At 39.6% G+C, this 19,592-nt stretch overlaps 2 protein-coding genes across 4 annotated transcripts; one reads left to right on the forward strand and one right to left on the reverse strand.

The window, feature by feature from the left end:
- The first annotated feature begins 1,428 nt into the window (after positions 1-1,428).
- Positions 1,429-5,596, forward strand: LOC101836299 (olfactory receptor 5H2-like). Of its 3 annotated transcripts, none has more exons than XM_040750304.1 (2): positions 1,429-1,437; positions 3,230-4,147. In XM_040750304.1, exons 1-2 carry the CDS (start codon positions 1,429-1,431, stop codon positions 4,145-4,147), a joined length of 927 nt encoding a protein of 308 aa, XP_040606238.1. The 3 variants fall into 3 exon arrangements, with proteins under 3 accessions (XP_040606238.1, XP_012973635.3, XP_040606237.1); XM_040750303.1 differs by lacking the exon at positions 1,429-1,437 and adding an exon at positions 5,570-5,596 and having other exon boundaries at positions 3,218-4,120; XM_013118181.3 differs by lacking the exon at positions 1,429-1,437 and having other exon boundaries at positions 3,212-4,147.
- Positions 5,597-17,325: 11,729 nt separating this feature from the next.
- Positions 17,326-18,377, reverse strand: LOC101842971 (olfactory receptor 5K3). The gene has a single exon (XM_005076741.2). It carries the CDS (start codon positions 18,375-18,377, stop codon positions 17,451-17,453), a length of 927 nt encoding a protein of 308 aa, XP_005076798.2. The 3' UTR covers positions 17,326-17,450.
- Between the last annotated feature and the right edge of the window lie 1,215 nt (positions 18,378-19,592).

The raw sequence follows: 19,592 nt of genomic DNA on the forward strand, positions 1-19,592 counted from the left end.
AAACGGGGTGGGAGGAAATCCTGTTGTAAGATGTTTTTTTCGTTTGGGGGCTCTTTCGTTCTTTTGACTTTTTGGCCGTTTTAAGGGACCCACCACCCAGCTTCCAAGTAACTCACACAAGGAGTTATTAGTTATGAATGCTCAGCCTTAGCTTAGGCGGCTGGACCCAGACATCCTGCTCTCCTGCTCTCCTTATTCTCTTGTTGCTCCTCCTCATTTTGCCTTCTGTTTGTACTCTCTGCCTGCCATCCCCACCTATCCTTGCTCCTTCCTCACTATTGGCCAGTCAGCTCTTTATTATAACCACCGGGTGTTTTAGGCAGTCATGGTAACACAGCTTCACAGAGTTAAACAAATGCAGCATAAACAAAAATCACATACCTTAAAATAATATTCTACCACAGAATCCCAATAGTAACACAAGGGACCTGTGGGTGGTGACCGGTATAGTGGGTCTGGGAGAGTCACTGGAGAAAAGTGTTGGATATATGATTTGATGGAGTGGTTAGATATGGAGAAGTGACCTGTGGGTTCTGGCAGATACAGTGGATCTAGGCTAAACACTAGAGAAGGCTGTGGGATATATGCCTGGATGGGGGGTTGGGGACTGAGAAGAAAGGACCTGTGAGTGGCGGCAGGTAGGGCATGTCCACACAAGACTCTGTGGGTTGCAGAAGGGAGTGGCCAGACTAGGCCGAGAGACTCACTTTTACCAGCCTGGGCCCTTCAGAAGGAATTTGTGAGATCTCTAAATGTTTTTTTTTTCAATAGTAAACATTCAAATCTCTTTTAGCATTGAAAATTTATGATGTTTAAGTGTGTGATACTCTGTGGGACTAATTTTGGCATTTCATAGGAGTCCAAATCTACGGTGGCCAGTAGAACAGCCTTACCTAGTTCTCCAGGGAGCATTTAGTCCAAATGGGAATTTTAGGTCTCTAATCGATCCTCTTCTAGAAAAACCTCGCAGGGGTATAATCTGGTTCTTGTGTTGAAGGATGGAGTTCATATAAACAATATGTTTTGTACTTGGGCAGTTAAACTTTCAAAATGAATCACTGCGAGTAGACTCGCTACCCATATTATTGCCTTTCTATGCCTGTACTGTTGTGCTCTTCTACGATTTAGATTCCTGGACATATTTTATGTATCTCAGCCATTTCTTTCAAGATATGTGTAAGTGAGAAATGAGTTCCATAATGTCCACTATCCTGTCCATAGATGTTCAGAATATTTTTTATTCCATTATAATTTTATATCTGTCTTTGTGTTCCTACATAACTAGATACAGATGAAAACAGCAACAAAGAATTACCTGCACTTTTAAACATTGTTACTAAATATGAGTAAACAAAGTAGCTTGATTTTGTTCTCTTTAATGGTAGTTTTCAAATGTTTTAATCTCGCCATAATGACTTTTAAGGTCTCATGCAGCTGGTGTTTCAGTCGATTTCTCCCTGGTCTGTGATTTAAGTTTGTTCTTTGTGTAGCAACAGGATCTTCCTGTCAAAGTATGAAGGGCCCTGAGAGTGACGGCCTAAGATGTGGTGTTTGGGGGGGTCTATGTGACCTTACCAGCAAACAACTCAAAAATGAGGTTTTATTTGCTAGCATGAGGTGTCTAGTTGGGGTTTTGTGCTGTCCCTGCTGTAGGGTAACTCCATTAATCGTGTGTGTGTGTGGGGGGGTGTGTGTGGGTGTGTGTGTGTGGGTGGATGGGTGTGCGTGCGCTCTCTTGTACTTACATTTCTTGTGCTTTTTATCACTATAATGTCCACTCCTCCCCTTATAATCTTCACTTGTTTATTCTTAGTGGAAAATAAGTGGGAAAGATCTCTACAGGTAATAGATCACAACAGCCTGTGGGTACTGGATAAATGCTGATTTCCCTCCACATTTCGTAGACTATTTACAGCATTCCTATACCATGTAGCCACCCATTTCCCCTTATTTCTTCTAATTTCCCACATTGGCTCTATCATGTGTAGGGAATTGTTTTCACCAAAGCTATCAAAAATTCTTAATTTTCAACATGCAGGGAACTATAGTTGTACTTCATATGTTTTTCTTCTATTACCTTTTCCTTCTTAGCCATCACAACCTTAAACTATCTGGTTACGTTCTTATGCCCAAAGTATATTTGTATATTTTCATTGGAGTGATTTAGGCTCATGGCTGCAACAAGAAATGTTTCTTTGGAAATGAGAGTGTTTAGAAGATGGACATTTCTGTTGAGAGTAGAGTACCGTAGAGTACCAAAAGGAAGGGAACAAAACATGCATTAAGTGCTGGCATCACAGCTCTCTTGTTCATGATAAAAACAACAGACTAGTGTATCTAATTTCACAGGATCAAGTTTAAAAGACCCCATACAAAGCTCACAAACAGGTATTTATTTTTCCTTTTTTTTGTTTAACATCTAGTTAGCATGTCATATCTCACTGGTTAGTGTTAGGTCTGTATTATGAATTCGTTGTGATTTACCATTCTGTTCTTTAATTTCCCCCCAGTATCCTACCACATATACTTTTGATTTCATGGAATTTCAAGTCATTTGGAGATGTTTTTAAAATGTAGACTATTAGACCCTTGTTTATAATAATGTATCAGTTTCTACAGTTATACTTCACACAAATGTTCTCAGAAAGTTTTGATATGTAATCTGATTTGGAAGTTTCTGAATACAGTAAGAGATTTCTAATACTGCTGCTTCCAGCCCCACAACCCTGAGTAACCTATTTCTTTCTACTACTGTAAAATAACTCTAGAATTAATTTTGAAGCATTTTACAAGCTGCTACCTATGGTTAACTTTCACTCGAAGGTTAGCCACTATTTTCCAGTTGGTTGAGACAATTTATGTCAACCTAAGATATAGTACAGGTCTATAAAATATCTTTTTTTCTTGATTCATACTCTACAACTTAAACAATATTTTACTGAGACAAATGATATTTCTACACATTTTACAAATGTTGGACAATGTTTTCATTCATCTGTTGGTACTTTCACATTTAAAATTTGGGTAATGAATTTGCATCATCAATCTCAAGGGTAGTTTCCATCTATCACAATAACTTTAGGTACCATAAAAGGGAATTTTTATAAGTGTATGATTGCATTTATATGTTCCAACACCCAGAAACTTACCTTACACACTCATAGTGAATGTTGTGTGACTTGCAATGCTTTTCATTTCAGGAACATCCAGTGAGGACATGGGAACAGAGAATGTAACACTGCTGACACAATTTGTTCTCACAGGACTCACTCATCTGCCACAATGGAGAGTTCCCCTGTTCCTGCTGTTCTTAGTGATCTATCTCATCACCATCGTGGGAAATCTTGGTCTGATAGCTCTCATCTGGAATGACCCTGGCCTTCATATCCCCATGTACCTATTTCTAGGGAGTTTAGCCTTTGTGGATGCTTGGTTATCATCCACAGTGACACCAAAGATGCTACTAGACTTTTTTGCCAAGAGTAAACTGATCTCTCTCTCAGAATGTATGATACAGTTTTTTTCATTTGGAATCAGTGCAACTACGGAATGTTTTCTCTTGGCAGCAATGGCCTATGACCGCTACACAGCCATATGCAAACCTTTACTCTACCCAGTGATCATGACAAATAAACTCTGTGTACGTCTGCAAATATTGTCCTTTGTGGGTGGATTTATTCATGTTTTGCTTCATGAAGGCTTTTTATTCAGATTAACCTTCTGTAATTCCAACATAATACACCACTTTTACTGTGATGTTATGCCTCTGTTAAAAATTTCCTGTACTGACCCTTCTCTCAATTACCTAATGCTTTTTATTTTCTCTGGCTCAATACAGGTATTTAGTATTTTGACCATTCTCATCTCTTATACACTTGTTCTGATTTCAATCTTAAAGCAGAAATCTATCAAAGGCATTAAGAAAGCCTTCTCCACCTGCGGAGCCCACCTCTTGTCTGTGTCTTTATACTATGGCTCTCTTCTTTTCATGTATGTGCGTCCTGCATCTCCACAGGTAGATGACGTTGACATGATGGACTCTGTATTTTATACTGTCATAATTCCTGTACTGAATCCAGTTATCTACAGTTTGAGAAATAAGCAAGTAAAAAATTCACTGGTGAAATTCTTAAGGAGAAATGCTTAGGTCTCATATTATCAACAGCTATGTTTTTATTGAAATACCACAAAATCATGCATTCTTTGTGTATGCAAATTTTGCTTACTGTGTAAAATATTTTGTTGCTGGTTTGTGTGTATATGAATGTATGCTGTATATATGTATGGTGTATACACACTTATGTGCATATTTACATTTGATCATGCACACATATGGGAAGGTCAAAGTATTTCTCCAGGCACCCTGCCTATAGACTACTTTCTTTTTGTTTATTTGTTTGGTTTTGGTTTTTCGAGACAGGGTTTCTCTGTATTGTTTTGGAGGCTCTCCTGGAACTGGTTCTGTAGACCAGACTGGTCTGGAGCTCATAGAGATCCGCCTGCCTCTGCCTCCTGAGTGCTGGGATTAAAGGCATGCACCACCATCGCCTGGTTTAGACTACTGTCTTGAAAGAGATCTTTTACTATAGCTAAGTTTGAATCCTGCTAACCTCAGAAATACTTCTGTCAGAACTCTGCCACTGATATTACAGGCATAAGTGGGACTGTGATCTTCGAAACACTGAAATCTGCTGCTCTTTCTTACTGACATTTGTATGGTATGTTGTGGGGGATGTAAACACAGTTATTCACCTTGTGCAGCAATTGCTATTCCCCTTTTCCCCAGAACTAGCATCTAAAATATTGTCTCTATAATCATTTCCATAAAATATTTGAAATCATGTGGAGACTTTAAATAAAATATATCAGTATAATGAAATAAATACAGCAGAAATAGAAGCACTTTAATAATAGGTTTGTATTTTATTCATTATGACGCCATAAATAAATTAGCAATTGTTGTAGTGTAGTTGCTATGAAAAAGACAGGAATATGATGCCATTGACAACATGAAGACTCATAGCACATAGCAGACACAAACTTTGGGGATATTGCTAGAAGTTGAACAGGTCTTTCACTAAATTCTGTTGGGAAATGATGACTATCATTTCTTCTAGCAATTCATCTTGCAGTTCCCACAGAGAAGGAAAAAGACATGAAATCTCAAGAGCAATATTTATGACAGTGGGTGGACTGCCAAAAGTTCCTCTGTGCTCAGAGTGCTGTACACTCTAAAGCACCGTCTAGGCTGCCTCTGAGGCTCTCTCTGGTTCTCTGTATTTTATCACCATCCAAAATGCTTCACCAAATAAGGAAGCTAACAGTTTTCATGAAAGAATTAAGTTGGGGCATTTTATTGAGGAAATACAATTATAAGGTCAAGGAAAGTCCTCAATACCCTATAATACTAGTGAAGTGACTTATGCTAAAATCAGGTTGTCTAGTAGCTACTGGAGTGTATAGTTAAGAAAATCCATGCTTTAAGTACACATTACCTAAAACCAAATAGTTGCAAGACACTGTGAATGTTCATAGAGCCCTGGTGATGTTTTGGAACAGACAGGAAAAGGAGCAAACATTGAAGATTACAATTTGATAATATTGTAATGGAAATAGGGGAGACTGCTTCAGGAGGGGAAGGGAGGTAAATACAGAAGAAGGTGGAAAGAAGGTAAACTGCAATTGAAGGATGTAAATGGGACTAGAAAAGGCGCTACTTAACAATGAGGAAGGGAGAGGGAACTGGGTAAAATAACAATATGGATGTCTTGAAAAAACACAAGATGAGAACTCCTTTCCAGAGTTGTTGGACAGAGCTAAAAGACTCCAAAACATATAGCCTAGGGTTATTGCCCTTGATAAACCCTGAGAGATAGAAGGTAAGAGGATCATGCTGTAGATACCATACACTTCAGAAACATAGCGCAAAATACCTGAGGTGAAACTGACCAGAATGCCTCTTCCCCAAGGACTAGTTTTCATGGTACCAGAAGATGCCATAAAAGCTTTCAAAGGAGGGGAGCAACCAGCAGTCCTACTTAGTTACAATGACTATGGTCCACATCAACAACCAGCATGGCATGATCATGCTAAGCTTGCAGTAATAGTATACATTGGTGAGAACCAATAGCTCTCTAGCTGGACTTAACACCTTCTCAACAAGAGGGAAATCTAGTTAATTGCTCAGTGCTGGTGAATTCATGGTTATTGGAGGAGAATCTACAACCTCTAATTTACTAAACCAGCACAACTGCTAGCAATAATCTATAACAATCTATCCTCATGCACACAGATATGTCTGGTCTTCACACCTCATCAAGGAAACTTCTCTTTTTTTTAACAGACAAAGATCACTACAGGAAACCACAAGTAATCAAAAATGCAGAGTACTGTAGCTTTTCTTCTTTGGTTTTACTAGTGTGGGTTATTTATTTCCTGTGTTTTTAACTTCCTTGGGTTGGAGTTTTCCTTCTAGCACATTTATAGAGGCGGATTTTTAGATAAAGATGGTTTTACTGGTGTGAGGTTATTTATTTCCTGTGTTTTTAACTTCCTTGGGTTGGAGTTTTCCTTCTAGCACATCTGTAGATGTGTATTTGTAGATAAATATTGTTTAAACTTGACTGTGTCATAGAATATCTTGTTTTCTCCATCTATGGTGATTGAAAATTTTGTTGGGTCAAGTAGTCTGGCTAGCACCTGTAGTCTTTTAGATTCTGCAACACATCTGTCCAGGCCCTTCTGGCTTTTAGAATCGAAGGACCAGGAATCTACTAGAGATTGTCTCTTCTCTTAAAAAATGGGAAGAGAGAGAACATAAAGTGGGAAGGAGTAGGAAAAGGGGGTAGATAGGGAGGAAAGTGGGGCAGAGTTTTGGCGAATATGACCAAAATAAGTTGAATAGAATTATCAAAGAATTAATAAAAATTTTGCTGAAGTGGATGAAAATGGTTCAAGTGGAAAAATTCTTGACCTAAGCTCAGATTCCAATATCCATTCATAAATCTGTGTGTGCCTGGCAGTGGTGACATAAATTCCAGCATTTGGAAGGCAGAGGCAGGCAGATCTATGAGCTTGAAGCTAGCCTGGTCTACAGTGAGAGTTCCAGGACAGCCAGGGCTGTTACTCAGAGAAACCCTGTCTTTTAAAAACAAAATAAAACTAATTAATTAAATTAAAAAAGAAAACTGTGTGGGAAAGAACATGCTTATAGTTAATAGCAGTGTTGAAATGGCAGCTATTGAATAATCCTGGGGCTTGGTCTTTAGCTAGTCCAGTCAATCTGTGAACTTACACACTCATATGTACACATATGTAAGCTCATCCCCGCCCAAATAAAACACAGGAATGAACACAAACACACAAGTAAATATTTCCTGCTTGGTAAGGAAATGAAAAATAAGGAAGAAGGACATTTTGCTGGCAGGGGTGGCCTGGGATTGAGCAAGGGGATTCATCCCCCTTATTTGGGGGCTGCGATGCAATGAAGAGGGGAGGGAAGGCAAGTGGGATGGTAGGATCCACAGGAGGCATGGGCAGGGAGGAGGGGATGCTGCAGCTGGTTTTCTGTTGCAACATATTGGTCAACCCAGAAGGTAGCAAAAAGAGGGGAGAAGGTCTTTGGGCTGCCTACCTGGACTACTGGCAGGCATTGTATGTGTGTCTTCCAAGTTTTCTTATTGGGATTTTGAATTTTTTCACTCCATGTTCATTTCAGCTTGAGTCTTCTTGAATATTTTTCTTTTTATTGGATTTAGCATTCAAGTCCTGAATTTTCTGTTTTTTTCTTTTTGTTATGATGAAGAGTTTTCACTTTTATTTGATTTTTAAAATTATTTTTTTCAATTATTTTACATACTACTTAGTGTCCTCTCCCTTCTCTCTTTCTGTTTCCTCCCCTTTCCCATCTACCCTCCTCCCCATCCACCTCTCCTCCATCTCCATTCAGAAAGGGACAGGCTCTCCGTGGACTTGCACAAAGCATGGCACATCAAATTGATGCAAAACCGAGCTCCTCCCGTTACATCGAGGTGGGTCCATGTAATCCAGCATGGGAAATAGGTTACTAAAAGTCTGTTAAGTGCCAGGGAGAGGTCCTGCTTTCACTGTTAAGAGGCCTTACTAAAAGACCAAACATCTCAGTTGTCACACACATGCAGAGGACCTAGGTAGGTCCCACTCAGGCTCCCTAACTGTTGATCCAGCATCCATGAGCTCCTGTGAACTCAGGTCAGCTGTCTCTGTGGGTTTCCCCACCATGTCCCCCATGGCTGGTACAGTTCCTCCTCCATTTATTCTGCAAGACTCTTAAGAGTTCAGTGCAGTGCTTGTCTGAGGATCTCTGCTTTTGATCCCATCAGTTACTGGATAGAGAATCTCTGATGGCAATTAAGAAAGTCACCAATCTGCTTACAGTAGATGGCCAATTCAGGCACTCTCTCCAACACTGAGGAAAGTCTTAGTGTCATTCTTGTGGGTTCTTCTGGCACCAGATTTCTTCCTAACACCTAAGGCATCTCTTTTGTTACTCTCCTGCTCCATCCTGCACCCAGCCTACTCAACCCATTCTTATAACCCATCCTCCCAACCTCCACGTTCAGTTTACCCAGGTGATCTTTTCTACTTCTGCTTCCCAGGGAAATACATGAATTCATCTTTGGACCCTCCTTGTTATCTATCTGCTCTGGGACCTTTTCATTCCATACATCTGTATATTTTCATTTTCTTGGATATCACTCAGTATTTATTACCAAACTCTTGGAGTTCAGTGAAATGTTTGTTTGTGTCTTCATTTAATTCCCTGAATTCTTGGGTAAAATTTATGATTATTCTTTTAAATTCTGTGTTCTGGGGTTCATAGGTAGTTCTCACTAGAGGCTACTTCTATAAGATTAATGGGTTCAACAGGAGTCGTGGCCACTCATGTTGTTTTTGATTTTGCAATTTGACATAGGATTGCACACTCCCTTCTTTGGGTATCTGGTGTGATAATCTGGCCTTCCTTACGTTGGACCAGTTCATGAGATGCATGGCGTGAGCCAGGCCAGGTAGTTTGTAGGTGAGCTGTCTACTTGGACCAGGAAAAGGTATCTCTCAAACCATGGGTCTGGATCCAGGTCTGCAGGTGCAGAGATGGCAGTGGGCACACTTAGAGAAAAAGAGTGACTTGTCAGTCAAAGAGAGCTCTTGACAAATGCAGATTTGAAGGACGCCTATGTGAAGCTAAGCCTGTGGGTGTTGAGACTGCTACGGGCAGGGTAGAGTTGAAGGATGTGCGAGATGTATAGGAAAGGAAAGAAGAAGCTGCTTACCCAGCACATAAATGTAAAATGAGAACTAGTAAAAATGTCACTTGGATAAGTTCTTTTGGAAGTGTCCAGTTCTTGTTCTTGGACAGGAATTATAGAGACTCAGAAACGGTTCTTACTAGCTAGAAGTGTGTCATAAACTATTGAGATAATAACAGAGTAACTCCGTAACAGACTTGTAGTTCTCCATATGAGTTCCCATTAGCTGAAGAATAATAGGTAATACTTAAGCTGAGAAAATGTGTTAAATTCCAGGAATTTATTAGTGATCATTTTAAATTTTTTCTTTTCTTTATTTTAGAAGCCCTCTTATTTTACATATAAATTCCCCCATTCCCTCACCATCCCATCCTTCAATTATCTCCACCAACCCCCCAACCCACCCCCACACACTCCCCAAGGATAGTGAGGCCCTCCACGGTGGACCATCAAAATCTTTCACATCATCTGAAGGACTTTTGTGTAGTATCTTTCCATAGGGAATGGGATCCCAATGCCCATTTGTTCACTAGAGATAAACACTTGATCCACTGTTAGAGGTCCCATAGATTTCCCAGGCCTCCTAGCTGGCACCCACATTCAGAGGGCTTGGTTCAGTCAATAACTGGTTCTCCAGATTTATAGCTAGGGTCTCTGTGCTCTCACTAGGTAAGGTCAACTGTTTCTGTGGGTTTCTCTAGCACAGTCTTGTCTCCTTTGCTCATACAACCTCCCTCTCTGCAACTGGATTCCAGGAGTATGTCTCAGTGTTTAGCTATGGGTGGCTACTTAAGCTTAGATCAGCTACTGGATGAAGGCTCCAGGAAAGGCAACCAAGGTAGTCCTCAATCTCATAATAGGGAATGGACATTAAAGGCATCCTCTCCACCACTGCCTAGGTTCTTAGGTGGGGTCATCCCTGTGGATCCCCAAACATATCCCCAGTGTCAGACCTCTCTCCAAACCTGTACTGGCTCCCTCTATGAAGGCATCTCCTTTCTTGCTCTCCTCTATTCCACTTCTGTCTCAGCCCTCCTGATCTCTCCTGTTCTCCTCCCCACTCCCCTTTTCCCCCTCTTGCCTCCCTCCTCCCCCCATCCATGCTCCCAATTTTCTCAGGGGTTCTTGTCCCCCTCCCCTTTTTCTGGGGACCCTGTGATCTTCTCTTGGGGTCCACCTTGTTTCCTAGTTTCTCTGGTAGTGTGAATTTCTCTGATGCTCTATGTCTAAAATCCGTATATGAGTGAGTACATACCCTGCTTGTCTTTCTGTGATTTGGTTACCTCACCCAAGATGTTTTCTTCCAGTTCCATCCAGTTGCCTACAAATTTCAAGATTTCATTGTTTTTATTTTCTGCTGAATAATACTACATTGTGTAAATGTACCACATATTTTCTATCCATTCTTAGGTTGAGGGACATCTAGGTTGCTTCCAGGTTCTGGCTATTACAAACAATGCCACTATGAACATAGTTGAACATATGTCCTTGTTGTATGAATGTGCATCCTTTGGGTATATCCCTAAGAAAGGAATTGCTGGATCTTAAGGTAGACTGATTCCCATTTTTCTGAGAAACCATAATATTAATTTCCAAAGTGGTTGTGCAAGTTGGCACTCCCACCAGCAATGGAGGAGTGTTCCTCTTTTTCCACATCCTCTCCAGCATAAACTGTCATTTGGTGTTTTTATTTTAGCCATTCTGACCAGTGTATGATGGCATCTCAGATTTGTTTTGAGCTGAGTTTCCCTGATGACTAAGGATGTTCAGCACTTTCTTAAGTGTCTTTCAGATATTTTAGATTCCTCTATTGAGAATTCTCTATTTAGTTCTGTACCCCATTTTTTACAAATATTAAAAATAAGATCTTTAATATAGGTACAAAATTTTGTTTTTTTATACACAACTGTATTAGGATTTGGATCAAACCACTAGGATTTATTTAAAAATCAAAATAGAAAGAAGGCCTGAATGCAAAGTTTTTCCTCTAATAGTACCGAATACCACACTTTTTAATTGGATTGTTTGCTGCTTTTTTTGGATAGCTTCTTGAGTTCCTTAAGTTCCTTGTATATTTTGGACACATCTGCCAGATGTGGGGTTGGTGAATATCTTTTCCCATTCTGTGGGCTGATGTTTTGTCTTGTTGACACTGTCTTTGCATTACAGAAGCTTCTCAGTCTCAGGGGGTCCCATTTATTAATTTTCTATCTTAAAGTCTTTGCTACTAGTGTTATGTTCAGGAAGTGGTCTCCTGTACCAGTTCCTTCAAGGGTACCTCTCAGTTTCTCTTCTAAGAGGTTCAGTGTGGGTGGATTTATGTTGGAGTGTTTGATCCATTTGGGCTTAACTTTTGTGCATGGTGATATATATGGATCTATGTTCAATCTTCTACATGTCTGCATCAGGTTATGCTAGCACCATTTGTTGAAGATGCTTTCTTTTTTCCATTGTATAATTTTAGATTCTTTGTCAAAAATCAAGTGTTTGTAGGTGTGTGGGTTAATATCAAGGTTTTCAATTAGATTCTGTTGGTCTGCCTGTCTATTTTTGTGCCGATACCAAGCTGTTTTCAGGACTACAGCTCTATAATAGAGCTTGAAGTCAAGGATGGTGATGCCTCCAGATGTTGCTTTGTTACACAGGGTTGTTTTGGCTGTCCTAGGTTTTTGTTTTTCCATATAAAGTTGAGTATTGTTCTTTCAAGTTCTGTGAAGAATTGTGTTGGGATTTTTATGGGGATTGCATTGAATCTGTAGATTGCTTTTGACAAGATTGCCATTTTTACTATGTTGATCCTACCTATCCAAGCGCTTGGGAGATCTTTCCATTTTTCTGATATCTTCTTTAATTTCTTTCTTTAATGGGCCACCCAGATTCTGGTCACACCTCAGTCTTGCCTCCCCCCCGCCCTCATTTCCTTTTTTAAATTTTAAATAGCTTGCTTCACATGTCAATCGCAATTCCCTCTCCCTCTCCTCCTCCTGCACCCCTACCATCCCCCCAGCCTCCCACCCTATCCCCACTTCCTTCCATATAGGGGATACCTAGAGTCTGTCATTTCACTCAGGGCAGGGTCCAGGCACTCCCCTAAGAGTCCAGGCTGAGAGAGCATCCCTCTTTGTGTTATGGACACACGATGTCTGTTTGTATGCCAGGGATAAACACTGATCTACTGCCCAGTGCCACATAGGTTACCCAGGCCTCCTCACTGACTCTCACACTCAGGGGGTCCAGATCAGTCCCATGCTGGACTCCCAGCTGTCGGTCTGGGGTCCAAGAACTCTCCCTTGTTCAGATCAGCTGTCTCTGCTGGTTTTGCCAGCCCATTCTTTGCCAATATGCTCATCACTCCTCTCTCTCTGTCACTGGGTTCCATGGGTTCAGTTCAGTGTTTAACTGTGGGTGTTTGCCTCTGCTTCTATCAGTCACTGGATGAAGGTTCTAGGATGGTTATAGACATCAAGTTCATCATCAGGAATGGACATTTAAGGTGGTCTCTCCACTATTGCTTAGCTTGCCAGTTGGTGTCATCCCTTTAGATCACTAGAGGTCTCACTGGTGCCAGATAATGTCTTCTAATCTATGATTCCCTCTTCCCCTGATTCTACCCCCACTCAACCTTCCTGTTCCCCCATGACCTACTCTCTCTTCCTCTTCTCTCCCTCTCTTCTTCCCAGCTCCCACTTTCCCCCCTCTCCGTGTTCCCAATCTGTTCATAAGATCTTGCCTCATTCCTCTCCTCTGGGGTACCATGCATATCTCTCTTAGGTTCTTTCCTGTTTCCCAGACTCTCTGTCAGTGGAAGTGCAGACTGGCACTATCCTGATCCATGTCTAAAATCCATATATGAGTGAGTACATACCATGTTTGTCTTTTTGTGACTGGGTTACCTCACTCAGGATGGTTTCTTCTAGTGCCATCCATTTACCTGCGAATTTCAAGATTCCATTGTTTTTTTTCTGCTGAGTAATACTCCATTATGTAAATGTACCACATTTTCTCTATCCACTCTTCAGTTGAGGGGCATCTAGGTTGTTTCCAGGTTCTGGCTATTACAAATAATGCTGCTATGAACATAGTGGAGCAGATGTCCTTGTTGTATGAATTTGCATCTTTTGGATATATGCCTAAGGGTAGAATTGCTGGGTCTTGTGGTAGATTGATTGCCATTTTCCTGAGGAATTTCCATACTGATTTCCATAGGATGCCCGATATATTAATAGACCCAATTTATTCCAAAAGTTCTGAAAATTTGATAGAGCCTGTTTTCTAGATGGGAGGTGTGTATTTTATATATACAAGGTTTTCCTCATTGAGTAAATAGAGGTTTAAATATTTAAGAGAAAGAGAAGGAGGGAAGAAAATGTTAGATAAGAAGAAAGGAATAAAGGGAGGAAAAGGAGTGGAAAAGTAAAAAGGGGGAAGAGGAAGCAAAGGAAAGGCAAGAGAGGGACAGAGGGTAGGAAAGGACGGAAAGTGGAACAGGAGACTAGGAAAAGGGAATCCAGAGGAGGAAGGAAAGGGGGAGACAGGAATAGAGGGAATGAGGAGAAGAAAAGGAGGGGCAGGAACAGAAGAACAAAGAGAGAAGAGGGACGGAGCATGGAGAATAGGCATGAGGAGAGGAGAGGGAGGGAGTGGAGTGGAGGAAGGGTAGAGAAACACAGGAGGAGAGGAGGATGGGAGGAAACAAGGAAGGAGGAGAAAGAAAGAATATAAAAATCAATAAAATAGGTGAAAATGTAAAATTTACTTTGTGTTTCAGTGAGGCATAGCATAAAGGAAACTCCTGACCATCCTCATAGAGATGAGCACCATAATAAAGACCAGTTGTTAAAAGGAAGTACAACTTGCAACCTTACATGAAGTACTGTCTTCTAAACAGTCCATTGCACCTTTTCTGTCCAGTGCTCACCCACAGCTCCCATTCCCACTGATGCACTCACTTCCCCCAAGATTGACTTGAATGTGCATTTTATGCCTGATGTTACTTAATAATCAAGTCCCTTTTATAACATTTTTGATATTATAACATTATTGCATCATTTTCCCTTTCCTTTCCTCCATCCAAACACTCCCATGTACACCACATTGCTATCTTTCAATTTCAGATCCTGTTTTCCATAATAGCTGTCACATTACCTATCTGTCTGTCTGTCTGTCTGTCTATCTATCTATACATCTATCTATCATCTATCTATCCATTCATCCAACTCTCATCTAACCATCTAATCTATCATCTATCTATCTATCTATCTATCTATCTATCTATCTATCTATCATATATCAATTTATCTACTCATCCATCATCTGTCTGTCTATTATCTATTATACATCAAATTATTGATCTGTTTATCAATCTTTCATCTATCTCTACATACATGTATTGAGAACTATGACTTTGTGTACTCTTAAGTATATCATTTAAGCTGCTTAGTCTGTTTATGTGTGTGTGTGTGTGTGTGTGTGTGTGTGTCTGTGCAAATAATTTTCTTTCAGAACTGATCATTTGGTCCTGGAAAACCAATTGGTGTCTTCTTCTGTGGGGAAGACTATTTCTCCTGCTCTCAGCTTTCATTAGTTGCCCATCGTTCTTTGTATAGGGTTGAAACATTTAAAGAAAATTTCCATTTTGCTAGATTTCAAGTATCTAGAGAAAAGGCAATATTGACTCAAACTTTCGAATGCTCAAATAGTCAGTAAGAAACAAATATCAAAAGCTTAGTACAATCAGGAGTGTATTTTGTGGAATTCTTTTTCTTTTCTGGTGAATAGTCATTTTTTTATATATTTAGAGTCTTCACTAGTTTTCTGCTCTGATAGACTTGAATCACATCTGTTTTTAAAGTTACTAACATATCCATTGTTTTCATTTGAGTTGGTGAAGGTGTTGTTATTTCTAACAAACCAACAAACCAACAAGCAATGATAGTATCATAGAGCAGAATAAACTTAATTTAATGGAAATATTTGGGAGTTGCAGTGCAATACATAATGGACAAATGACCAAAAGAAGGAATAATCAAAACACATAGAAATTTCTAGTAGAATTACTTTGAAGCACAGACTGATAAGCCCTACATATACACTGTGGGTCAGAAAACGTGACAGTAAAAATGACTAATATTCAGTTCTCAATAGAGGAGGCTAAAATGGCCAAGAGACACTTAAGAAAGTGTTCAACATCCTTAGCCATCAGGGAAATGCAAATCAAAACAACTCTGAGGTACCATCTTACTCCTGTCAGAATGGCTAAAATCAAAAACACTGAAGACAATTTATGCTGGAGAGGATGTGGAGAGAGAGGAACACTCCTCCACTGCTGGTGAGAGTGCCAACTTGTACAGCCACTTTGGAAATCAGTATAGAGATTCCTCAGGAAAATGTGAATTAATCTACCACAAGACCCAGCAATTCCACTCTTAGGCATATATCCAAAGGAGGCAAATTCATACAACAAGGGCGTCTGGTCCACTATGTTTATAGCAGCATTATTTGTAATAGCCAGAACCTGGAAGCAACCTAGATGCCCCTCAACTGAAGAGTGGATAGAGAAAATGTGGTACATTTACACAATGGAGTATTACTCAGCAGACAAAAACAATGGAATCTTGAAATTCGCAGGTAAATGGATAGCACTGGAAGAAACCATCCTGAGTGAGGTAACCCAGTCGCAAAAAGACAAACATGGTATGTACTCACCCATATATGCATTTTAGACATGGATCAGGATAGTGCCTGTCTGCACTTCCACTGATAGAGAGTCTGCGAAACAGGAAATAACCTAAAAGATATGCATATATGCATAGTACCCAAGAGAAGAGGATGGAGACAAGATCCTCTGAATGGATGGGGAACCCGGCGAGGGGTGGGGGGGTGGGAGCTGGGAAGAAGAGAGGGGGAGAAGAGGAAGAGAGAGTAGGTCATGGGGGAACAGGAAGTTTGAGTGGGTGGGGGTAGAATAGGGGGAAGAGGGAATCATAGGTTAGAAGACAGATCAGGCACCAGAGTGACCTCTAGTGATCTAAAGGGATGACACCAATTGGCAAGCTAAGCAATAGTGGAAAGACCACCTCGAATGCCCATTCCTGATGATGAACTTGATGTCTATAACCATCCGGGAGCCTTCATCCAGTGACTGATGGAAGCAGAGGCAAACACACACAATTAAGCACTGAACTGAACCCATGGAACCCAGTGACACAGAGAGAGAGAGGAATGATGAGCAAATTGGCAAAGAGAGGGCTGGCAAAACCAGCAGAGACAGCTGATCTGAACAGGGGAGAGCTCTTGGACCCCAGTCCGACAGTGGGGAGGCCAGTATGGGACTAATCTGGACCCCTGAATGTCAGTGTGAGTGAGAAGGCCTGGGCAACCTATGGGGCCCTGAGCAGTGGATCAGTGTTTATCCCTGGAATACAAACAGACATCGTGTGCCCATAGCACAAAGAGGGATGCTCTCTCAGCCTGGACTCTTAGGGGAGTGCCTGGACCCTACCCTGAGTGAAATGACAGACTCTAGATATACCCTAGATGGAAGGAATTGGTAATAGGGTGAGAGGCTGGAGGGGATGGGGAGTACGGGAGGAGGGGAGAGAGAGGGAACTGGGATTGACATGTAAAACAAGCTATTTAAACTGAAAATAAAAAAATTTAAAAAATAAAAAAATTCTTGATAAAAAAAGAAAATATGCTTGTTAGATAATAATTTTTTAAATAGTACATACTGAACTATAACATCTTGAAAAAAATTGAAAATCAAGTTAAGCCATAAAGATTTTCTTCCATTGATGGAATTGCTTATTATAAATAAAAGCTTGTAATTTCCTTGAAATTTCAATATCTGAAAAAGAAAAATTTGCAAATATATAGATGGATACTATCATTAGGAATAACAACTTTATTCCTAAAATTCATTAGATGTATTGAAAACATTCCAATACTTCAGGGGTTCTTTAATTTGATCATGAGAATTTAAAGCATATTTTAACACATTTATTTACTATGAACTAATTTTATTCAAATTTTCTTAGGATTTCATAAATTGATCAGGTTTTACACTTTACCACTTTTGTAGTATGTGTGTATTTAGGAAAGGGCATTTTAAGATTTAAATCTGTTTTCCAAAGGAGGAGGTCCTTGTTCTCTAATGTTGCAGTATCATCTCTTCTTCATGAGTCTTTTCATCACATTTATTACTTCCTTATTTCTCAGACTGTAAATGAAAGGGTTTAATAAAGGAATTACTAGGGTATAAAAAATAGCTACAGGTATATCTTTATCTCCTTCATTGACTGAATGTGGTTGAGCATACATGAAGAGAAGAGACCCATAGAACATTGCTACAGACAAAAAGTGGGATGCACAAGTTGATAAGGCTTTGCCTCTACCATCTTTAGATTTCATTTTGAATATAGTGAAAAGGATATAGAAATAAGACACCAGAACTATAGTAATAGTAAAGATTTGAATTGATCCTGCCAAAGTAAATAATATTAGCTCATTGATATGTGGATTAATACAGGAGATTCTATATAATGGAAGGACATCACAAAAAAAGTGCTTGATTACATTAGACCTGCAGAAAGTTAACCTCAATAACAGACCCACTTCAATCATAGGATGCAGGCTTCCTCCTATGTAGGCTGCTGTGGTCATCTGAAGGCAGAGCTTCTTGGACATCAATGTATGGTACTGCAATGGGTTACATATGGCCACATAGCGGTCATAGGCCATTGCTGCCAGAAGGAAGCAGTCTGTAGTTTCAGCAAGACAGAGAAAATAGAACTGTGCCATGCATTCATAGAGAGAAATCCTTCTGTCCATAGAAAAGAAGTTCTGTAGCATCTTGGGAGTGATGGCACAGGAGCAGCAGGAATCCATGAGAGCCAGGTTGCCCAGAAAGATGTACATGGGTGTGTGAAGACGGCGTTCCATGTAGATCAAGGCCACCAGTCCAAGATTCCCCACCATGGTGATTAGATAGATGACAGAGAACACCAGGAACAGGAGGGTGCTCAGGTTTGGGTGATCTGAGAATCCTACCAGGATGAATTTATTTGTCATAGAGTAGTTTTTCTCGGCCATCTCAGCATCTTAGCTTGTCTGTAGCCACTGTAATTACAAAGATAAAAATTGTAATGCTGAGAATATAACTTTCTATTTATGCTTTCTTTGTATAAGAGGGAAATTTCTTCTTTGAGCAACTACTGTTGTCTCTGGGATGCAGCTAACTATGCTTCTTGAGAGTATTTAATCATATACAGTGTTGGCATCTATGATCTCCAAACAAAATTTTCTATAAATGTGTTTTTATTTAACTGAAACTTTTTCATACACTCAGCAGGAAGAGGAAATATGTTTGAAAATATGTTATCAATATATTACATTTACTTTAATGAATTGCATAAAGATTACTAAGGACAAATGATATATAGTTATCTGTGAATAAAATTACCCCAAAAGTTAAAGAAATGACAGTTTTGTAAACACTGAGTTGTCTATGCAATTGGTTCCATTGAGTTTTTGAAATATTTAATACCTTCCTCTGTTTTGTAAGGATACTTTACATATAATGTTAACTCCAGTTGTGTGTGGTTGTCTTGTCCACCACTGAGCTGTCTTTCCCAGTCCATTATTTTTTAAAAAGAACCCTGGATTTTGAGACAATCTCATTGCTATCCCTTCTTTCCTTGATGATTCCCTGAATCTCAGATAAACTTTCAATATCCAATCCTTCATGCCTTAGTTTCCTATATAGCAAGGATTACTGTCCTGCACTAGAAGGCTTACCTAATTTTATAAATTCTCTTATGTAATCTACATTGCTTTACTTTTCTATCTGTATTTGGACACTTTTACTATTTGAAAGCATTTTGAGCCGAGGTTTATACTACTTCTGTGAAACACGTTATTGAATGTTTTGAGGAGAGATAGGGTTATTTACATTCCCAACTTCATCCTGATGACCTGGGATGGGTGATTTTTCTTTTAATATCCTAATGGACTTTTTTCAATTCCTTGTTCCTGCATAGTTTCTAATGTGAGCAATTATCTACAAAGTAAATCTTGATGTCACTACCTTATTAAAATGTTACCTTAAGGATTTTTATCTTGATTCTTTAAAACCTGGGCAAAGTATTAGACTTTGTGGGAAGCACAAAAGTTCACCTTGCATGCAAAAGGTACAAAAAAAGCTATAATATGAAATAGAGTAGAATATAAAAGTTTTGTTAATATAAGGCCATCTGTTCAATTCCACCTTGGAAAGCTATAATATATTTAAATAATACATGCAAAGGC

This window comes from Mesocricetus auratus, unplaced genomic scaffold (assembly GCF_017639785.1).
Source record: "Mesocricetus auratus isolate SY011 unplaced genomic scaffold, BCM_Maur_2.0 Super-Scaffold_100008, whole genome shotgun sequence".
NCBI classification, from domain to species: Eukaryota; Metazoa; Chordata; class Mammalia; order Rodentia; family Cricetidae; genus Mesocricetus; species Mesocricetus auratus.

What these genes read in the sequence shown, in the direction of transcription:
- LOC101836299 (XM_013118181.3), top strand. Translation starts at nt 3,218, where the DNA reads ATGGGAACAGAGAATGTAACACTGCTGACACAATTTGTTCTCACAGGA.
- LOC101842971 (XM_005076741.2), bottom strand. Translation starts at nt 18,377, where the DNA reads ATGGCCGAGAAAAACTACTCTATGACAAATAAATTCATCCTGGTAGGA.